Raw genomic sequence first — 23,985 nt, forward strand, 5'->3', positions numbered from 1 at the left:
ATCATTCTACTATTTAGTAGGATTGCCATGTAAATGACATTTAACATTCCACACAAATGCTTTAGCAAATTTTATTTAATAACTTTTAATGCATGTGTTTTTTACAAATTGATACTGTCTTCCTCGCTATGTATGTGAAGGACTTCTACCACTAAAGATGTTAAAGAAGATTCGGGTGTCACTGCCCCAGAGAAAGATGTCCGCCCAGAAAAAGCAAGGGGTAAGTTTGCTTTTCATACTTAAAGATATATAAATGTTTTTGGTCATTGATCTTTTATTTAATACAGTTCTAAAATCCACAATTATTATTTTTTGAGTTTGTGGGATATTGTATAAAGAAAAAGCCTACTTAATCAGTCTAAGAAACATACCCTCAGCTAGCATTTATTACTAATGAATTATCTACCTAACACTGGCCTGAGTTTTTGGTGTGTAGTGATACTTGTTGATAGCTCAAGGAACCAGTTAAAGTTGAGAAACGCTGATAAAACTTTTTTTTTTTTTTTTTTTTTTTTTTTTTTGGTTTTTTGAGACAGGGTTTCTCTGTGGTTTTGGAGTCTGTCCTGGAACTAGCTCTTGTAGACCAGGCTGGTCTCGAACTCACAGAGATCTGCCTGTCTCTGCCTCCTGAGTGCTGGGATTAAAGGCGTGCGCCACCACCGCCCGGCAACGCTGATAAAACTTAAAACTTTCAGCAGTGATCAAGGTAGTGTCTGTCTGTTTCTCCAGTGAGGCAGCTATGATCCTACTGACCAGCTGGGGTGTGGACAATAAGACTGAGAAACTTATTTCCTAAATTTCCTTTTAACTTACATTGAAATATAAATAGCTGTGGTACAGTGGCTTTCATATGATCAGAATTTACCACAATCTAATACAAAAGTTGAAATTTTAAATATTGGCTTAAAGTTATTATTAATATTATTTCAACATATATGAATATATGCTTAAGATTATATTAAGTTTCTCATCTTTGCCTGTCACAAAAATTTACAAATGTCTTCACTGGAGCAAAACTGATGAACTCAGGACATTTCATTAAAAGAACAAATGTTTTGGTTTTTTTCAAACCATCATTCATTCTGAGGCTCTATTTTGACCAATTTTTATTTATTTATTTCTGTATTAATGTCTATAGAGAAGAAGAAAGCTTCAATGTTTATATGTCATGGATGTGGGGGAAAAAAGATCAACTCATTAGTGGCCTAGGATAACATTCCTCAGAAGCATGCACATGTGAGACTAAGACACACACGGGGATGCCAGGAGGGTAGTGGCTCTCTGAAAGTGTGTTAAAAGGCGCAAGTCTCTGTTTACATATACTAAGTGAGTTGATCTGGGAATACAATTAGGTTTGTGTGAAACTGGATCAAAGGCACTGCAAATTATTTACTTATTTAATATTTATTTGCATGCTGTTAAATAGAGTAAAAGGTAATTTGTAAAATCAGAATGAATGATTTTGGTAAAACACATGTAACTCCAGTAAACTAAAGTGCTGCAGTTATCATCAGTGACAGGTATATCTTTGTGCATTGTAGAATAAAGACTTAGGGAGATTCTGATCATGGAGAGAGTCACAAATGTCCCATGAATGTTTTCTTTAAAAATTCATTTAATAATGTACCCAGGATAAAACTAAACAAGAGGTCCAAAGGGAACAGATAAAGCTGCAGACCAGAGAAAGTTAGTTTGTTTCCATTAAAATTATTTTTTTTTAAGGATACATGTCAATGTCTTTGACAAGTTCTCTAGAAGAGGAGAGATGATGCAGCAGCCCAGCTTATCTTCAGAACCATTATATGGCCATTTATAGAACTGCCATCTAGTAGGAAAAAAATCATTGTCTTTATTTTCCAAAGAGAAAAAAGATTTCTCCATCACTTTCTTCTTTGATGACATCACACTGGCTTACTTCCTGCCTCTGCTCCATGGTGTCCTTTCCTCTCTTGGCGCTGTGCTTATGTATTCTTGTCACTCCACATGTTGGCAAAAGTCAGCCATTACAGCTACAAATGCCAGCAAAATAGGAATCTCATCTATCTTCCTTACCTTATTCTTTCTAGAGAAAAGTATATTATTGTGGTCGGATGAAACAAGCTTTGTACACAATTTGTTCAGAAAAAGATGAATGAATGGCTCTGGAAATATTTTGTTAACATGAAGCCATGTTATTCCAGAGTTGTGAACCAAGGATCACTAGCATCATTTCTCATTAGCAGAGTTAATTAAAGAATTAATTAATAGAATTTGGAAATTTCTGATGAATTCTTGACAACGGTAGGTGGAGAAGTTATTATTTGATGAAGCTGAAGGCTGTCAGTGCCTTCTTTTCCAGGAACGGAGTAATCTTTGTGTTGATTTAACTGCTCATTGTGATTTGTGTGCATAAAGACTACAAGAAAAAGAGCCACAATTTTAAAACGGAACAGCTCCTCTTGTGGTTTTCCTTCTGATACAGAGATTCTCTTGAAGATACTGCTTGAGCCTTTCCACTTAATTTATTTTTTACAAGTGTTCACAGAAAATTCTGTCTCCAAAGAATATGGCATCAACTTTGTATTATTCCCATGCTTAGGTTACATATTTTTAAGTTCCCCTTGTTTGCTTTCGAGGCAAATCTCTTGTTCTGTAGCTCAGACTGTCTCCTGAACCTACAGGAATCTTGCAATATCAGCCTCTTGTGTGCTGATATTACAGGCCTGTGCCGTCACGCCTGGCTCTGCTTGACATTACAAATGGTCTTTTAAAGATGAATTAACTTTTCTAAAGTTCTTCTCTTAAAGACATAAATATTTGGAAGGATACTTCAAGTGAGACTGGTATTCTGTCACATTGCCTATGGGATGATTCATTAACATGAATTTGTGTTCCTATTTTAAGACAGGAAGTGTCCAGAGCTGAAAAAGAAAATGGAGGCATTGTTATCGGAGGCCATTCACCTCATTAAAAGTCTGGAAACAGACAGGGCGGAAGCGGAACAAGCTTTAAGACAACAAAAATCAAGAAAGAAAAGGATTAGCATGAAAATTGACTGTTGGTCCATTTGGAAGCTCCAAGAACTTCCAACGGCTGTGCAGAAAGGTAATAAAGGTTTTGACTCTATAGTCAGTGTTAGGGGAGCAGACAGGGTGACCCATTGATCTGTATAAACAATTTACCATGACATGTTGCTTATAAACTATGACTGTTTGAAATACAGTATTAAAGATTTAATGAGTTCAGAGACACAAATGAGTGCTGTGCTGTGCAAACCGTGACCGTGGGCTTTTAAGTTTGTTGAAACACCATTCATTAACATACCTTGGAGACAGGTCAATATTTGGTATTTTTTTTTTACTTACCATTATTCTAGTGTTTGTTATTAAAATTCAATTATTAAAGCTGACTGATCAATTGATATCATTAGCCATGTTTTGCAATGTAGGAAAATTCAGATTTCGTAAAGACATGCTGGGAATGACACACACTTACATTTGAGAACTTAGAAATGAATTCAGTTTGAAAGGAACTCCTAGCAGGAAGGCAACCTTAACATGTTTGCAAGAGTAACTTGGGTAATAACTGGTTAAGAAAATATTGTCTACCCAGGTGGTGGTGGCAAATACCTTTAACCCCAACACTCAGGAGGCAGAGTTAGGTGGATCTCTGTGTCTTCAAGGCCAGCATGGTCTACAAGAGCTAGTTCCAGGATAGGCACCAAAGCTACACAGAGAAACATTGCCTCACAAAACCAAAAAGGAAAAAGAAAGAGAGAGAGAGAGAGAGAGAGAGAGGGAGGGAGGGAGGGAGGGAGGGAGGGAGGGAGGGAGGGAGGGAGGAAGGAAAGAAAGAAAAAGAAAGAAAGAAAGAAAGAAAGAAAGAAAGAAAGAAAGAAAGAAAGAAAGAAAGAAGATGCTGTTCTTTAGAGCACACACAGAGAGAGGTAGGGTGGAATATCACAACCTAAAGATGCTGGCTGCTGTTTTTACCATCTCCAAACCCTGTGTCATCAAAAACTTCCTCACCAGAGGTCTATCAGACACTGGAAACTTCTAACTGCATCCTGAGGTAAATTTTTGAGTTAAGGAGTCTTTGATTTGAAGTAATTTTTTAAAAATAATATACTTATACAATCTATCACTTGAATAGAAAATTCTTAAGAATTTGTCAATTGTCATTGTTCTGGGATAAAAGACATGGACATAAAGTATATGTCATGGCTACAAATGAGTAGCCTTGTATCATAATACCAAATCTTCTAAAATTATCACCTCCAAAGTAGGTAAATGCATTCTAGAGAGTTGCAAGAAAACATTATAATCTAACTAGTCCTTTGTGTGATTCTTTCTTTGAGGGAACTTTTAACATTAATGACCTACTAATGGATCACTGTGCTGATAATGCATGGTATGTAAGTTTGATGAGACAATGACAGGGTCAGAATAGGCACCTTGAACTCCTTGTATTCACATTTACCCATCATATGCAGTTTTCCTAATTGTCTTTTCTCATTAGCAGGGTAGAAAAAGTAGTGTTGGGAGCTGATATATTGACTGTTACTCTGATTAGCTTAAAGGTTATTTATAAGATCATAAATACTATAGTTTTGAGCCCTTTTGGAATTATCTTTAGGGAGTTGTAGAAATAAAAAGAATATAAGTGTGTATATATTCTGGAAACTAATAATTGTAATAAATTCTTGTGATGGGTAATAACATGATTTGGACTGCACTTTAATCAATACTATTGAAGGTATACTTAAAGTATGTATTTACTTGCTTCCTTTTATGTAAGAAGTCATGCAATATTTATGCTTACAGTATAATTTAAACTTGTTGGTATATACTTCTTGAGGCATTTCTGTGTGAAAAATGTTTCCACGAATCAATTGACTTTATATGAATGTATATAAGGCATAATCCTTAAATGTTATTAATCTGTTTATAAAATACAGTTATGTATTTTTCCAGTTTTGATTCACATATTATATTGTATAATAAATTTTAAAAACCGTCTAATCTTTTTAACAGTTGTAAGTAGGATGTTTGTCAGCACAAACATTTTACAAAATTAGAAAACCCATCTGTTGTTTTCCCAGATCTCTTCTAGGTTCTCCTCTAGTCTACCCTCCTTTTCCCTACATCACATGTGCTGTCTAGTCTCCCTGAAGGCTAATTTTCAATGGCTGTTCTAAAGATATTTCTATGGTCTGGCTTTCCTTTGGGTCAGCCAATCAGAATCCACACAGGATATCATGAAGAGGTCATTCAAGAGAATGGAGCAAGACTTTGGTAGCTCTGGTCCCTTCCTTTCTGTCGGGCCATAAATCAGTTTCAACACCCCCAGAAAATGCAACTCCTTTTACCTGATATCTAGTGCTGTCTAAGAAAGCTTTATCTTTTTCTATCAAAAAATAAACAGAAATATCTTCCAACATAAATCAGTTGTTTTATAATCCCATAAACTATAAATTGGGTTGTATAGCTTTGTTCTCTTGTAAAATAAAGTGACCCATACATTTTATCATACCATAGGCATTTGGAGGCACAAATGAGGGCCCCAGACTCCCCTGGTGCTCTGCGTGTCTCCTCTTACCAGCTCCGTTTTTCACATATCTGTGCATGTGGATCCGCAGCTGCTTCCCTGTAACTATTTCATGGAAGAGGAAGAAATGTCAGAGCTTAGAATGAGCGTGTTTGACAGTATGTGACACACTTTGCAGAGTGGGTATGCTCCAGTAGATGTGAGAACTACAGGCAACTTCCAACAGTGAGATTATTGAAAGCATCCCCTTGAAGGATAGATGGGCAAGGCACATGTGCAAAGTTACAAAGGGGAAGGGACACACTCAAAGGATGGCAGGTATGAATGTGAGATAAATCAGCACAATGGAAAACATATAATTTAGAAGACAGAGAACGTAAAATGACGAACTAAAAAGACAACAAAAGAGTATGGAATTTGAGGCAGAATGCCTAGAGCATGAACACATCTGCACCAAGTCCTTTGTGTGTGTGTGTGTGTGTGTGTGTATTATGAATATATATATTTGCACATATACACACACATTTGTATTGACTTCAGTTTCGTGTTTTATAGTATTCCTGAGTGTGTGAACAAATGGGCCTCTGATTCGTGTGTGTTTGTTTAACTTTCTAATTCCAATGTGACAGTTTTTGTTTTATCTTATTTGCTTATATTAGATTATTTTTATTATTATTCATATAAAACCTGTTTTTTAATAAGAGACAGAAAGGGAGTGGATTTGGGTGGAAAGGAGGTATAAAGAAACTGGGAAGATTAGAGGAATCAGAGAGCATAATCAGGATATATTGTGTGTGAAAAAATCTATTTTCAAATAAAGAAAAAAATAAAATAAAATTTTAATAAAAAATGGAGACATGGAACTCTAACTAAATAAAACAAAACCAACTTCTTCTTCTTCTTCTTCTTCTTCTTCTTCTTCTTCTTCTTCTTCTTCTTCTTCTTCTTCTTCTTCTTCTTCTTCCTCTTCCTCTTCCTCTTCCTTTTCCTCTTTCTTCCTTATTCTTCTTCCTCCTCTTCCTCTCCTCCTTCTCCTGATTATCCATATCCAGCTTGTGGCTCTGGCTATTGATAATGAAAATATCCAGAACATAACTTTGAGATTTATATTTAACTAACTGTGAATGCTTATAGAAAGAGGAGCATCAGTACATAAACAAAAACTAAAACAAAATATGTCTCTAGACATTAAGAGAAAGACCTTGACTCAGTACTTAGAAAGGCTTCAACATGAAATATGCATGGGTATAAAGGTTAGCACTGTTTTTTATAAATGTAATTGAAAATGTCCAGGAAAAAAAGAGAGAGAGAGAGAGAGAGAGAGAGAGAGAGAGAGAGAACAGAGACCACAACTGATTAAGAAAACACTTTAAACTATACAACAAAGTCAGGGGGAATCAGTATAAATATTAAAAAATACAGACCTAACTCATGAATTGAAGGCACAATCCTATACAAAGTTATCAACAAACTTCATGAGAAAATTTTATTTTACTTTAAATTATTTAAAAATACAAGCTGGCTTTTGTATTCAGAAGTTGTAATGGGAAGAATGCAGGAGCCCTCTTAACTAATTTATTTGTAATTGTCTAAGTTCATATTAGATATATAAGTAATTAGGAGTGATTTCAATGTCTAAAATTTCAGTTTTATTGAAACAGTTGGTGTTTATCTTTTTTTCAAATTTAGAGATTTTTTCATTGCTATTTTCTGCCTATGGGCCTTGCTTGATGCCAGGGTTGGAGGCATCTGTACCCAGTGGAGGCTACTTTGCTTCTCTCTGACTCTGCCTTCTTTCCCGTCCTCTATCTGCTTAAAACTCCTGGCTTGCCCTACTCTGTGCTGTAATAGGCCTGAAGTTCTTTTTTATTCACTAATGGTATTCAAAGCATCCCGAGGGGAATTACATATCACATACTGATCTTTTTGCTGATTGTAATAAATTTGATTTATATAAAGATTATAAATTATTAATTATAAATAATTATAAATTGTTAATAAAGCATGCTTTAATCCTTTTGGTGATGAGCGAAAGAAACAATATGTTTTACAATTAAATATTTAAATAAAATTCACAGATGAATAATTTCTAAAGCTCAAGTCGAGCCTGCGTATAAACAAGCATTACTTTCTGGACTGTGCACTGCCACCTCTGAACTTTGTGTTGCTCTCATCATCTGCCTCCAGAACACGAGCATTTTTCCAAAGATATTGCTGAGCTGAACAGCCATATTGAAGACACAGCCCAAATGTTGAAGAATCTGGAGAAGCAGAAGGAGATGTTGGAACAAGCCAATGCCAAGATCCAGAAGGACATTGACTACATGACTCACCATGCCCTTCTGCTGGAGTCAAAACGGAAGCAGGAAGTAGAAGCTCTGAGGGACCGCTATCACAAAAAATTTGAGGTGACTGAATGTGTGTATACTCTCTTGGTTACTCCAAAGTATTTCAACTCTAAGAACTTAATGTATCTTCTAAGATTGACCTGGCATTTAATTCTCTAATAACCTTCTCTGTTATAATTTATTGATATTCACTTAACCATCTTAGCTACTTATCGATAAACCTAGTATGATTAATGATATTCATTTGACTCATTAAATTAAAGTGTTTCAAAAAAACCTTTTTTTATTTTTAAACAATTGTTTGAACTGAGTGAGAAAGTAAGTAAAATGTATCAGTAATTTAATCATTGATAAAATTATAAATGTAATGGGGCTTCAAGAGCTTAAATGACCTCAATCACATTGTGGAATACTTCTACAGAAAAATAACTATTTGCAACTGTTCCACAAGAAATAAATTTACCTCTTATTAGTGTTAAATCATTATAAAGTAAATTTAAAAGTCCTTGAATGTTTCCCATGTTTAATACATAGCATCATCCTCTTTATTCCATCACCAAAAACTAATATTAATTTCATCTACTTCATGAGGAAAATCTAGCTAATGTTTTAAAATTATGTTACATATCTTGAATTATAAAATACTAACTTACATTGGCTATGCAAGTTTCTTAATCTCCCCTTTTAAGGTAACTGTTTTATCTTTGAACTTTTATGTTTAGTTATGTGCATATATATGTCTGGTAATCTGTAGGTATACCATGTGCATTCAAGTATGTGTGGTGGCTTAAAGGGAGTGTCTGCTCTCCATAGGTACAGGCAGTTGTGAGCCACTGCATATGGTCCTTGGGAGCAAACCAGGCTTCTCTGCAGAAACAGTAATTACTCTTTACCACTGGACCATCTCCCCAACCCCTTACATTGTTTTCATGTTGTCAAACAACTCATCATAGCTATAAATTTAGTTTAGTTTAGTTATGTATTCCATCACATAGATATCAAACAAATTTATTATTTAATGTTCTCTCTTTTTCTCTCTCTACTCCATCTGGGTTTTTTCTAATATTTATTGATAAAAGAGCAGTTTGGCTACACACAATAATTTCACACCAATGCTTTCCTTTGAGTGCGCATGTGAACTTTCCTCAGCTGTATGCCTAGCCTTTATTGGGTAGTAGGTGAGGTCCACGTTCTGCTTCACTAGCTAACGCTCCAGTGTTCTCCAAAGTTGCTCTGACAACTTTTCTGGAACAGTGGCTATGCTGCAAACTCATTTTTCCACCCTGGAGAATACTGCTCCCTCCTAATTATCTTCTACAATTTGAAAATTAATGTATCAGCCAGTGACTTCTCCATTACTGGTCTGATTTTTCTTCCACTGGGAAGAAGGTTGAATTTACTGGTTGGAATTCTAAGAAAGCTCTTTGACAGAGACTAACTCATTATATATATATATCGCCATTTCTAAGTAGGCTGGCTAGTTTTATGTCAACTTGACACAAGCTAGAGTTATCTGAAAGGAAGAAACCTCAATTGAGAAAATGCCTCTATGAGATTAAGCTGTAATACATTTTCTTAATTAGTGATTAATGGGGCAGGGTCCAGCCCACGGTGAGTGGTGTCATCACTGCTGGTGGTTTTAGGTTCTATAAGAAAGAAGGCTGAGCAAGCCATTGGAAGCAAGTCAGTAAGCAGCAGCATTCTATGGCATCTGTATCAGCTCTCGCCTCCGGGTGCATGCCCTGTATTAGTCCCTATACCGATATCCTTCAATAGCAAACAACAATATGGAAGTATAAGCCAAACAAGCCCTTTCTTCCCCAACATGCTTTGGTCATGGTGTTTCTTTACATCAACAGAAAGCCTCAGAAACTAAGCTTCCATGCTACTTAAATATGGTGACTGCAGTTTATCACAGGAGGCAGTCTCTGGTATGCATCCAGAAGAAAAGACACTGAACTGAAAGCAAGAAGGAGATTGGGACTCCAGTTGAAAGAAAGTAAATCCAGCCTTGTTCCAGCAATTCTATTTGACCTTGTCTCAATCCTGAATAACATGGTTCAGGATTGCTCACCAGTCTTGTCTTAGCTATTCTCTGTGTTTGTTTAAACCAGTGTCTATTTGACACGTTAACATTTTTCTCTGTCATTGGCCATGGGGATTACTGTGGGATGCTCAAACAGTGTTGTCAGACAGCTGGAAGAGTAGACTCAGGAGGAGCTCACTGCAACAGACCAAGAAAACAGAGGACTTGGTGTGTAGATCCTATCAGATACACTGTGACTGCTCTGCATCAACTTGGGAGGGTTTATTAAAAGACTTTGACTTAGGCAAGAAGAACTTTTAACTTAGAGGATTCTCAGTGAAACACACTATCTTTCACCATCCAATCAATCAATTCAAGTTCTGGACAACATCAGGCTGGACCTCTACTGAGTAAAACAGAATTCTGGAGCATAAGTATTTTGACTGCTCATTTCCCTTGAGCAACTTGTGATGTATATTTTGGACTTCTGTAGCCCATGAGTCATTTCTTTAATCTAAATCCATCTTTGTGGGCCTCCGTATCTCCTATTGGACCATTTCCTAAAGAATCCTGGGTAACATAGCCACCTTTGTGGAAGAATTGGAACCTGTCACTTCCACATTGTTGTTCCCCTTGCTGTGTGTTGAATTATTCAACCAGAGTTTCATCAACTGCCTTTAACTCAGCTTGCCACTTCTGTCATTCCAGGGGGAAAGTAAGTGAGTCTGTCCCTCTCAATTTCTACAAAGGGAGCCAGGAACTGTGATGAGTCTGCATTCTGGCTGCACAACACCAAGGAAAAAAAAATTCCCAGAATGCATTTGAGGCACTGGTCGGCAGACTTACATATATCATGCAGCTATGGTAAGAAAACCCACAGTGACACAGCAAAAGAAAAGTGGTAATTTGAACAAGAAAACACATCTTCCATTCATGAAATGAGCATAACTGACAAAATTCAGGAATGAAAAACAGAATTATGAGCACTGCTGGTACCAAATGCCTCCTCAGAGAGAAACAGAAGCACACAGAGATGTAGGCAACAGACAGAAGAGCTTTTCAGAGTGTAGCCTCTGGAATAGGACTTCATCATGGATTTAAATTCAGATCTTGCGTAATTGTTATAAACATTTGTGACCTTGCATTCTTTGTACACAAAACCTTATAAGAATCCATATCCATATGCTTAGTGTGTACTTGCGTTAGATAAAAAGGCTCAATATAGAGCCTGCCATAATGTACATAATGCCATGAAAATAACATTCTTAAAGAAATTCCTAGCTGTATATATTTGCATGGAAAAAGAAAGCTTTAGATTGACAGAGAGTACTAAGAGGTAGGCTGCACCAAAACCCATATCCTATCCATCAGGCCGTGAAAGCTATAAGTTCCAATCTGCCCCTTAAGCCTCCTATCCCTTCCCGCCCACCACAAACTCAGTAGAACTCTGCAACAAGCCAGCCACTACACAGAGAGGACTAAGAGGTAGGAGGCTCTAATATCCCCATCCCATCCATCAGATCCTACAAGCTACAAGTCCCACTTCAGCCCCAAACCCTCCTATCTCCCCACAACCTCAGTGGAACTCTAAAACACAGCCTGCTACTACACAGAGAGGACCAAGAGGTAAGTGATTACCCACCTGATGGAACACCCCAATCTCTAGGCCCTTCTATAATGGGGGCAAAAATCCAGGCTCCTCCCTCACCTGCCTCAGCTTCTCTAGCAAGCCAGACAACGAGTTTCCTGCAGGTAGCCTAATCCAACCCCCCTACCCCTGGACCCTGGAAGTTACAAGTCCCACTCCACCCACAAAACCTCCTGTTCCACCCACCCACCCCTCAAAAACCTCAGATGAACACTGAAACACAAGCTGTAACTACACAGAGAAGACCAAGAGAGGAACTCTGAAACACAAGCTGTGGCTGCACAGAGTGGAACAAGAGAGCAAGCCAAGAGAGCAGGCCAAGAGAGACTTCACTGCTTCCCTGTGACACAGAGAGTAACAGTACAGAGCAGACCAAGAACAGTTCCCAAAGGCACAGACAACCCACTGCAAGGATTGGACTAAGAGACCAAGACTACCAGCACCAATAGAAGAAAAAGATGGGTAGTCGCCAATGCAAGAATTTATCTAACAACCGAAAAAGCAACATGGTAACACCAGAACCCAGTGGTCACCCCAATGGGAAGACTTGATCATCCTAACTCAGCAGAAGTAGAAGAAAACAATTTCAATGTAACTTTATGAGGATGATGGAGGCCTTTAAAGAGGAAATGAGAAATTCTCTTAAAGAAATGGAGGAAAAAGCAAACAAAAAATTGGAAGAAATCAATAAATCTCTCAAAGAAACACAAGAAAACCAATAAAAAAAACCAAACAGGTAAAACAAACAGTTCAAATAGTTCAAGGCTTGAATATTGAAATAGGGACAATAAAGAAAACACAAACTGAGGGAATTCTGGATATGGAAAATCTGGGGAAAAAAAACGGTAACTACAGAGGCAAGCATAACCAACAGGATACAAGAGATGGAAGAGAGAATCTCAGGTGTTGTAGATACTGTAGACTCATCAGTCAAAGAAAACATTAAATCCAACAAATTCTTAACACAAAATATCCAGGAAATCTGGGACACTATGAAAAGGCCAAATCTAAGAATAGGGATAGAAGAAGGGCAAGAACTCCAGCTTAAAGGCACAGAAAATACATTCAACAAAATCATGGAAGAATACTTTCCCAACTGAAGGAAGAATATCCCTAAGAAAGTACAAGAAGCTGACAGAACACCAAATAAACTGGTCAGTCCCCTTTCCATACAATAATCAAAATTGAATACATACAGAATAAAGAAAAGTAAAGAATATTAAGAGCTACAAAAGAAAAAGGTCAAGTAACATATGAAGGCAGACCTATCAGAATTACACCTGACTTCTCAATGAAATCCCTGAAAGCCAGAAGGTCCTGGACAGATGTGCTGCAGACAATAAGAAACCATGGAAGCAAGCCCAGACTACTATACCAGCAAAGCTTTCAATCGCCATCGATGGAGAAAACAAGATATTCCACAACAAAACCAGATTTAAACAATACATATCTACAAATATAGCCCTACAGAAAATACTAGAAGGAAAAGACCAACCCAACGAAGCTAACTGTACCCACAAAAACACAGGCAACAGTTAACCTTACACTAGCAAACCTGAAAGAAGGGAAACACACAGACAGTACTTCCAAAAATAACAGAAATAGCAGTCACTGCTCATTAATATCTCTTAATATCAATGGCCTCAATTCACCTATAAAAAGACACAGGCTAAGAGATGCATATGAAAGCGTGGGATTCAGTCTTCTGCTATTTACAAGAAACATACCTCAACCTTAAAGACAGACATTACCTCAGAGTAAAGGGTTGGGAAACGATTTCCCAATCAACTGGACCTAAGAAACAAGTGGATGTAGTTATAATATTGGACAAAATAGACTTCAAACTAAAATCATTTAGAAGAGATGGAGAAGGCAGGAACAACCCATCAAGATGAAGTCTCAATCCTGAACATCTATACCTCTAATACAGGAGCACCCACATATGTAAAAGAAACATTACTAAAGCTTAAATCACACATCCAAACCCATGCACTAATAGTATGAGACTTCAACACCCGACTCTCCCAAATGGACAGGTCAATAAGACAGAAACATAACAGAGAAATAAGAGAAATAACAGATGTCATGACCCAAATGGACTTAAGAGACATCTTCAGAACTTTCCACCCAAACACAAAAGAATATACCTTCTTCTTAGGACCTCATGGAATCTTCTCTAAAATTGACCACATACTCAGTAATAAAGCAAACCTCAATAGCTTAAAAAAATTGGAGTAACCCCCTGTATCTTATAGGATCACCATGGTTTAAAGTTAGAATTTAGCAACAACACTACCCTCAGAAAGACACAAACTCTTGAAAATTGAACAGTGAACTATTGAACCACCCCCTGCATCAGGGAAGAAATAAAGAAGGAAATTAAAGGCTTCTTAGAATTCAATGAAAATGAAGACACCACATATCCAAACCTATGGGACACAATGAAAGTAGTGCGAAGAGGAAAGTTCATACCACTAAGTGGCTACATAACAAAAGTGGAGAAAGCTCACACTAGTGGATTAACTGCACACCTGAAAACTCCACACAAAAAGAAGCAGATCCACCCAGGAGGAGTAGACGACTGGAAATAATCAAATTGGAGGCTGAAATCAATAAAATAGAAAGAAAGAAAGAAAATAATAGAAAGAATCAGTGAAACAAAGAGCCAGTTTTTTGAGAGAAATCAACAAGATAGACAAACCTTTATCCAAACTAATCAAAATGCAGAGAGTGAACATCCAAATTAACAAAATCAGAAATTAAAAGGGGAAAATAATAACAGACCTGAGGAAATCCAGAATACCATTAGGTCATGTTACAGAAACCTATCCTTCACAAAATTGGATAAAGAAAACAACAATTTTCTGGATAGGTACCACATAAAAAAATTAAATCAAGACCAGGTCAACAATTTAAATAGACCTATAAACTGCAAGGAAATAGAATCTGTCATCAAAAGCATCCCAACTTTAAAAAGCCCGGGATTGGATGGTTTCGGTGCAGAATTCTACCAGAACTTCCAAGAAGAGCTAACACCTGTACTGCCCAAATTGTTCCACACAATAGAAACAAAAAGAACATTGCCAAACTCCTTTTATGAGGTTACAGTTACCCCGATACCAAAACCACAAAAAGACTCAACCAAGAAAGAGAATTACAGACTAATCTCACTCATGAACTAAGATGCAAAAATACTCAATAAATACTGGCAAAATGAATCCAAGAACACATCAAAAATATCATCCACTATGATCAAGTTGTCTTCATCCAAAAAAAATGCAGGGATGATTCAACACACAATAATCAATTAATGTAATCTAACATAAAATAACCTGAAAGATAAAACATATAATCATCTCTTTAGACGCTGTAAAAGCATTTGACAAAACCCAACACCCCTTCATGATAAAGGTCTTGGAAATATCAGGGATACAAGAAACATGTCTAAATATAATGAAAGCAATATACAGCAAGCCAACAGCCAATATCAAATTAAATGGAGAGAAACTCAAAGCAATTCAACTAAATTAGGAAGAAGATAAGGCTGTCCACTCTCTCCATATCTAGTCAACATAGTTCTTGAAGTTCTGGCTAAAACAATAAGACAACAAAAGGCAATCAAGTGGATTCAAATTGGACAGGAAGAAGTCAAACTTTTGCTATTTGTAGATGATATGAGAGCATACATAAGTGATCCAAAAACTCTACCAGGGAACTCCTACAGCTGATAAATACCTTCAGCAATGTGGCAGGATACCAGATCAACTCAAAAGAATCAGTCAGTAGCACTCCTATATACAAATGATAAAGAAGCTGAGAATGAAATCAGAGAAACATCACCCTTCAGAATAGCCACAAATAACATAAACAATCTTGGGGTAACACTAACCAAAGAAGTTAAAGATCTATTTGACAAAAACTTTAAGTCTTTGAAGAAAGAAATTGAAGAAGATACCAGAAAATGAAAAGATCTGCCATGTTCTTGGATAGGTAGAATCAACATAATAAAAATAGCAATCCTACCAAAAGCAATCTATAGATTCAATGCAATCCCCATCAAAATCCCAACACAATTCTTCACAGACCTTAAAAGAATAATAATCAACATCATATGGAAAAACAAAACCCAGGATAGCCAAAACAATCTTGTACAATAAAGGAACTTCTGGAGTCATCATTGTCCCAGACATAAAATCTATTACTGAGCTACAACAATGAAAACAGCTTGGTATTTGTATAAAAACAAAGAGGTTGGTCATTGGAATCGAATCAAAAACCTAGATATTAATCCACACACCTATGAACACCTAATTTTTTGACAAAAAAGCTAAAATTATACAATGGAAAAAAGAAAATATCTGCAACAAATGGTGCTAGCATAATGGATATCAACAAATAGAAAAATGAAAATAGATCCATATTTATTCCCATGCACAAACTCAAGTCTAGGTGGATTAAAGACCTCAATATAAATCTGACAACACTAAATCTGATAGAAGAGAAAGTGGTAAGTAGCCTTCAATGCATGGGCACAGGAGACCACTTCCTTAATATAACACCAGTAGCACAGACAGTAAGAGCAACAATAAATAAATGGGACCTCCTGAAACTGAGAAGCAAAGGAAACAATCAATATGAAAGGCATCCTACTGGAATGGTAAATCATCTTCACCAACTCCACATCAGACAGAGGACTGATCTCCAATATATATAAGGAACTCAAGAAATTAGAAATAAAAATTCCAAATAACCCAGTTAAAAATGGGCTACAAAACTAAACAAAGAATTCTCAAAAGAAGAATCTCAAATGGCTGAAAGACACAAGGAAGTTTTCAACATCCTTAGCCATCAGGGATATGGAAATCAAAACAACTCTGAGATACCATTTTACACCAGTCAGAATTGTTAAGATAAATAAATTACCAATGATAATTTATCCTGGGTAGCATGTAAAGTAAAGGGAACACTCCTCCATTTCTGGTGGGAATGCAAACTTGTACAATCACTCTGGAAATCAGTATGACAATTTCTCAGAAAATTGGGAATCAACCTACCTGAAGGATCAACAATATCACTCTTTGTCATATATCCAAAAGATGTTTAATCATACTGTAAGAACATTTGTTCAACTGTTTAAAGCAGCATTTTTAATCCATTGTGTAAATATACCACATTTCCCTTATCCATTCTTTGGTTTAGGGTATTTAGGTTGTTTCCAGGTCCTGGCCATGATGAAAACTGTTGCTATGAACATAGTTGAGCCCATGTCCTTGTGGTACAATTGAGCATCTTTGAATATATACTCCAAAGTGATATTACTGGGTTTTAAGGAAGGTTGTTTTAATTTTCTGAGAAATCCACAGACATCCAAAGGGGTTGTACCAGCTTGCATTCCCACCAGCAATGCAGAAGTATTACCTTTACCCCACAACCTCTCCAGCATAAGTTGTCATCAGTGTTTTTGATCTTGACCATTCTTACAGGAGTAAGATGGAATCTCAGACTTGTTTTGATTTGCATTTCTCTGATGGCTAAAAATGTTGAGCATTGCCTTAAGTACCTTTTAGTCATTTTAGATTCCTCTGTTGAGAGTTCTCTTTTTACGTTTGTACTCCATTTTTCATTGGATATTTTTTATTTTGATGACCAATTTCTTGAGTTCTTTGTATATTTTGGAGATAAGACCTCTGTCTGATGTGGGGTTAGTGAAGGTCTTTTTCTATTCTGTAGACTGTTGTTTTGTCCCTTGACCATGTCCTTTGCTTTACAGAAGGTTTTCATTTTCAGGAGGTCCCATTTATTAATTGTTTCTCTCAGTCTGTGGAGTACTACACAGCAGAAAAAATAATGGCATCTTGAAACTTGTAAGCTAATGGGTGGAGCTAGAAAACATTATAGCAAGTGAGGTAACTCAGACCCAGAAAGAAAATTATCATATGTACTCCATCATAAGTGGTTTTTAAACATAAAGCAAAAGAAAAAAAAACAGCCTACAAATCATAATCTCAAAGAACCTGGACAACAACGAGGACCCTAAGAGAGATGTACATGGATCTAATCTACATAGGAAGTAAAAAAAAGACAAGATCTCCTGAGTAAATTGAGAGCATGGAGCCCATGGGAGATGGTAGAAGCGGAGAGGAGAGGAAGGAAGGAGAACAGAGAAAAATGTATAACTCAATAAAATCAATTAAAAAAAACTAATAAGGCAGTCTCATGGCAACAAAATAGCATTATTTGTAATAGCAAGAACCTGGAAACAACCTACATGTCCCTCAACCAAAGAATGGATAAATAAAGGACATTGAGACTATAATTCGTGATTCTAGAGAAGCTAAATAAGAAGGTGAACCCAAAGAAAAACATATAAGCATCCCCCTGAATATTAACCTTCATCAGGCGATGAAAGAAGACAGAGACAGAGACCAACATTGGAGCACTGGACTGAAGTCTCACGATCCAAAGGAGGAGCAGAAGGAGAGTGAGTACGAGCAAGGAACTCAGGACTGCGAGGGGTGCACCCACACACTGAGGCAAAGGGGATGTTCTATCGGGAACTCACCAAGGCCAGCTGGCCGGGGACTGAAAAAGCATGGGACAAAACCGGTCTCGCTGAACATAATGGACAATGAGGACTACTGAGAACTGAAGAACAATGGCAATGGGTTCTTGATCCTATTGCACTTAATGGCTTTGTGGGAGCCCAGGTAGTTTGGATGCTCACCTTAATAGACCTGGATGGAGGTGGGTGGTCCTTGGACCTCCCACAGGGCAGAGAAACCTGCTTGCTCTTTGGGCTGAGGAGGAAGGAAGACTTGATTGGGGGAGGGGGAGGGAATGGGAGGTGGTGGCGGGGAAGAGGCAGAAATCTTTAATAATTAAATAAATTAATTAATAAAAAAAAAGAAAATGTGACACATTTACACATTGCAGTACTACTCAACGGTAAAAAACGACTCAGTGGTTAAAAAAAAAATCTTGAAATCTGCATGCAAATGGATAGAACTAGAGAAAAGCATCCTGAGTGATGTAACCCAATCCAAAAAGATGAACATGGTGTATACTCACTCATAAGTGGACACTAGCTGTATTCCAAAGGATATTGAGCCTACAATTCGTGATCCTAGAGAAGTTAAGTAACAAGGTGAACCCTAAGAAAAATATACATAGATCTATCTGGGAAGGGGAAATAGACAAGATTGCCTGACAAAATTGGGAGCATGAGTGTGAGGGGAGAAGGGAAGGTGAAAGGGGAAGTGGAGAGGAGAAGGGGAGGGGGAGGAGAACATGAGAGAATGGGATAGTTGAGATGGAAGAAGGATAAAGATGAAGAGGAAGAAAAGAGATATTTTGATTGAGGAAACCAGTATGCGGTTAGCAAGAAACCTGGCACTACAGCTGGACTGGGAATGAATAAGCATGGGTTGAACCTGGACTCTCTGAACATGGCGGACAATGAAGGCTGATGAGAAGCCAAGGACAATGGCACTAGGTTTCGATCCTAATAGATGAACTGGCTTTGTGGGAGCTTAGCCTGTTTGGATGCTCACCTTCCTGGACCTAGATAGAAGTGGGAGGATCTTGGTCTTCCTGTAGGGCAGGGAATTTGGACTGCTCTTCAGTATCGAGAGGGAGGGGGAATGTACTGGGGGAAGGAGAAGAGGAGTGGGGATAGGGGGAGGGGAGCGGGGGGAGTGGGCAATATGTGGGAGGAGGGGGAGGGAAATGGGAAACGGGGAGCAGTTGGAAATTTTAATTAAAAAAGAATAAAAAAAAAAAGAAAAAGAAAAAAAGAAACCTGGCACTAGAAAAATTCCTAGGAATTCACAAAGATGACCACAGCTAAGCCCTTGAGCAATAGAGAAGAGGGTGCCTGAACTGATGAATATCTTAAATGTCACCTTCATCTAGCAACTGATGGAAACAGAGGCAGAGATCGACAGGGGAGCACTCGACTGAGCTCCCAAAGTCCAGTTGAAGAGTGGGAGGAGTGAGAATGTGAGCAAAGAAGTCAAGACCATGATGGGGACACCCACTGAAACAGTTACCTGAGCTAATGGGAGCTCAGCAACTCCACAGGATAAGGAAGGAACCAGCATAGGTCCAAATTAGTCCCTCTGAATATGGTGATAGTTGCATGGCTGGGGCAGACTGAGGGGTCACTGGCATTAACACCAGGATTTATCCCTACTATTTGTACTGGCTTTTTGGGAACCTATTCTCTTTGGATGGATACCTTGCTCAACCTAGATATATATAATAGGGTGGGCCTTGGACCATCCCCAAAGCAATGTGCCTTATCCTTTCTGAGGAGTGGATGGTGGTAGGGTGGGGAGGTAAGTAGAGGGGATGGGAGGAGAGGAGGGACTGGGAACTGTGATTGGTATGTAAAATGAAAAAAAAAAAAAGATAGTTTGTTTTCTTTTAAAAAATAAAGTAAAAAAGAAAACTCTAGATTAACAACATCCATGGGAAGAATTAAAATATAAAGCAGATGACAATGGGTGAAAACTGAGAATGGGGTAATATTAGGGCTCTTTTAAAAGATGTTCATTTCTTTTCTTAAGCAATCTATTAAGACTTCACTACACCAAACCAAGTTCAAGAGTCTCACATTCTTGGCCACCATACACCTGTCTGTTCTCAGGCACTTGTCGCAGACAGGTAGAAAAGAGCCCACATGCTTTAGAACTTGATACAATTACTCAGTTAAACATTCTTCAGGGAGTTCCTAGATCTTAGCTAGCTCTACCTGCTGCCGTGCTTGGGCGTGTAACCAGACAAGAGCATGGTAACCCTGTGTGGGGAAGATGCCTGAGACTAATGAACTGTATACCTAGCATAGTTCTTTTTATACTCTCTGTATTTTAACTAAAATAAATTTTAAAATCCTGTGATAAAAGATATATCACATTTAACTTAAAAAGAATATGCTATATAAAATACTTATGAAAATTCAAAAATATATAGACATCATCCAAAGGTCCAAGGAGAAATTTATAAAAATAAATCTACCAAAATTTTAACTAATTTGTACGTTGTACTGGATCCTAGATTTGATGACAGTGTAGTCAGATGTTATTCAGTCTATAAACAACTTATTATTGCAATATCATTTTAAATACCCAGTCTATTAAAAAGGAGAGACATTCTGAAATGAATCCACGTTTATATTTTCAATAATAGAATCTTGTGAAAATTTTGAAAAAAATTATTAACTCCTCTCTCTCTCTCTGTGTGTGTGTGTGTGTGTGTGTGCGTGTTAGCCACTGGCTCTTACCTCTCAGTCTGAAATGGCAATTCTGCCTCCAGGAATCCTCAGAATGAGACTGTGTGTGTATACCACTGCACATATATATCTGAAAATATTATGTAAAATATTTACAAAATAGTCCTTTAGCATAGCAGACAAATAAGTGACGCCATGAACAACTCTTTTTAGGAGGCCAGAAATAACTTGACTTTAATAAATGAAGGTATATTGCTTAGTTTGTTAATAAAATAAAAGAAAAATTATGATTTTTACAGAAATATCCCTGAGATAAGTTTGTCATAATTAAAATGCTAATGTCAGCATAGAGCATACACTTATAACCTGGTGTGTGGTGGTGAGGGTGGGAGAATGTAGGTTCTGAGGCCAGGCAAGTCTACCCAGCAATACTTGGTATTTTTTAATCAAAAGTTTATAATAAATAAATAAAATGGAAACAGATTTCTTGCATATAAACAAAGAATTCTTTTAAAAATTAATCCTATTCATATTAACCATTGAAACCCCTGAAGTCATTCCAAGCAACTGTGGGAGAAAATGGGTACATATAAGATGTGTGCTAACGAGACTACTTTTGCCAAAGTGACAAGACAATAATATGACATAAAAATATTTTAAATGATTAAATAAAACAATTTTCTTATATGTGAAATTTCAAGTATAAGACCTTTCCTCACAAAATATTTGTATTTCATATTTAAAACATCCGAATACAAGCTTGAGAGTTGGCTCACAGGATAAGAGTACTTGCTACTCTTGTGGAATATCAAGGCTCAGAACTGCCAGGAGCTACAGCCCCAAGACCTCCTGGAACTACTTCCCGGCTCTGTAGGCACTGCGTATGCACAAGGTGTGCGAGTCTAAGTCTATCCAGACACAGATGCTCCTGTGTTCTGTTGGTGGAAATCAAAGCTATTACTCCTTTTTTTTTCCTGAGAGTAGTCTGCCAACGGCATTGGTGAGAGCTCTTACCTTCCTACTCAGCACGTTATGTCCTCAGCAGAACCTTTAATAAAGCTTGTACATCTTCTCTGCAGCTCACTTCATCACAGTGGGGTCTGTGTATTCGTCACCCACGCTCATGAAGTTGTGAACAACGTCCATGTGCCTGGCAGTGAGAAGAACAGTTAGCGTTATGTGATGTGATTCAGACAAGAGAGGCTTGGAAAACAGACAGACAGGATTGATGGGTCAGGAAGGAACTGCTGAAGACACTCACTGATTATTAAAAGTCTATTATTTTGGGCTGTTAAGGAAGATAGCTTTCACTATTTCTGATTGAAATTTCTTTGCTACTGCACATTTTCATATTTCTTTGTAATGTAATAATATATGCACTTTGAAAATCAACATGTTGGAATGGTTTAAAGGACGATTTTAATATGAGCACATGAAGCTGTAGCTTTTATACTTGTATAGCACTGTTGTCAATCAGGGCAAACATGAAAAAAACATGGAGCGCTGTTTCTAAGGAGCACACATTTAGAGGATCAGTTACAGTGAGAAAATATGTATTAGCAACTGTAAGCCTAGATTATGAGTGACGCTGAAATTTTTTGAGTTAATCTTCATATATATATGGGCCAAATGTTTTTCATTTCTAGGTGATGGAACTATTTAGGGATGTTCATGAAAAGCTTAAGGAGTCGATAGAACAATGTGAAGGTGCAAAGTCAAAGTTCAAGCAAATGAAAGAAGAAGATGAGAAAGACATCCTCCAAGAGAAAACAAACATAGAATCCTACAAGTAAGAATTCCTCATCAGCACTATGTGTAGCATCTAGAAATGAAATCTTAACCCAAACTGCAACAAATACCACTGCTCAAAATCTTTCGTAGCGCACAGAATTTAAATTGCTTATGCTTATATTATCACCAAGTTTGACAATGAAAATTTGAATATTTGATATACAAATATATATATATCCACAAAGCAGTATATTTTTATTAAAAAATTGTCATGTATATATCGCTATATTTCATGAGGATAAGGTATACCATCAATGTATATACCTGTTCCCTGTATATAAAAGTGACTGCTTTGCTTTTAGAGAAATGAGATATCACATATTATAAATTAATGCAGCAACTATATGCATAGGCATTAATTTTTTAACTTATATTTATTTTCTTACTAACAGAACAATATTTTAAATGCATAAATTATCTCTTGCTTATTAATAATTGAGAATTTATCTTCTGGTATTAATTTCTAAAGTAAATGTGTCTTTTGAGATCTTGCCATCTTGGTCAGGGCATCTATTTCTGTGATAAAATACCATAGGCAAAAGCAATTTAGGGAAAGGGGATTTATTTCATTTTACAGCTTATATTTCTTTATCCAGGAAAGTCAGGTCAGGAAATTGGAGGCAGAAGCTGATGCAGAGGCCAAAGAGAAGCACAATTGACTGACTTGTTCAGCCTGATGTCTTATAGAGCCCGGTACCACTAGTACAGAGGTGTCACCACCCACAGTGAACTGGGTCCTCACATATCTGTCATCAGTCAAAGCAAGACCACAGACTTGCTCATAGGCGAATCTGGTGGGGGCATTGTCTCAGTGGACATTCCATCTTCCAAAATGACTCCAACTGAGACAAGATGACATTGTTATTTAAGTGCTTGTTCAAAATTCATAATCTAATGCTCAGCCCAGACCTATTAAATATGAATCTGTGATTTGAAAAGATTCCAACACAATGTTAAAGAAATAATATTTTTACTGGCTTTTGCCACCTTTTCAGTTCAATATTGATGCAAGATTTTAAAATTCTATCATTTGGCAGAGGGGTTGGCAGATGGCTCAGTGGGTAGGAGTACTTCCTCAGCAAGCATGAGGACCTGTGTTTAAATGCCCAAAATCGTTTAAAAAAGAAGGGAGTAATTGATTGTTCATGTCTTTAACCCTAACATTGAGAAAGCAGACAACCAAGACAACTTCCTGTTCAGTGAGATTCTGTCTCAAAGCCACAAGGCTGACAATGGCAGAGATAGATACCAGATGTCCTGCTCTGGCCTCCACATGGCCATATGCATCCACACATATATGTACATGCATGAATACACATACAATACAATACAATACTTACCCACCAAAAGTGACATATTTTCATACTCCTTATAGCTTTAGTCATGCCTTTAAAGGTACGCTCTCAGATGTATGCAA

The 23,985-nt window shown here is 37.2% G+C and overlaps 1 protein-coding gene across 1 annotated transcript in view; it reads left to right on the forward strand.

The window, feature by feature from the left end:
* Positions 1-23,985, forward strand: part of Ccdc178 (coiled-coil domain containing 178) — a 328,223-nt gene that overhangs the window by 11,589 nt on the left and 292,649 nt on the right. The window contains exons 3-6 of the mRNA XM_057788447.1: positions 141-220; positions 2,884-3,084; positions 7,714-7,934; positions 22,424-22,566. Of these exons, the coding sequence (XP_057644430.1) occupies positions 141-220; positions 2,884-3,084; positions 7,714-7,934; positions 22,424-22,566 (645 nt within the window). The remainder of the gene's footprint in view (positions 1-140; positions 221-2,883; positions 3,085-7,713; positions 7,935-22,423; positions 22,567-23,985) is intronic.

Source organism: Chionomys nivalis, chromosome 14, assembly GCF_950005125.1.
Source record: "Chionomys nivalis chromosome 14, mChiNiv1.1, whole genome shotgun sequence".
NCBI lineage: Eukaryota > Metazoa > Chordata > Mammalia > Rodentia > Cricetidae > Chionomys > Chionomys nivalis.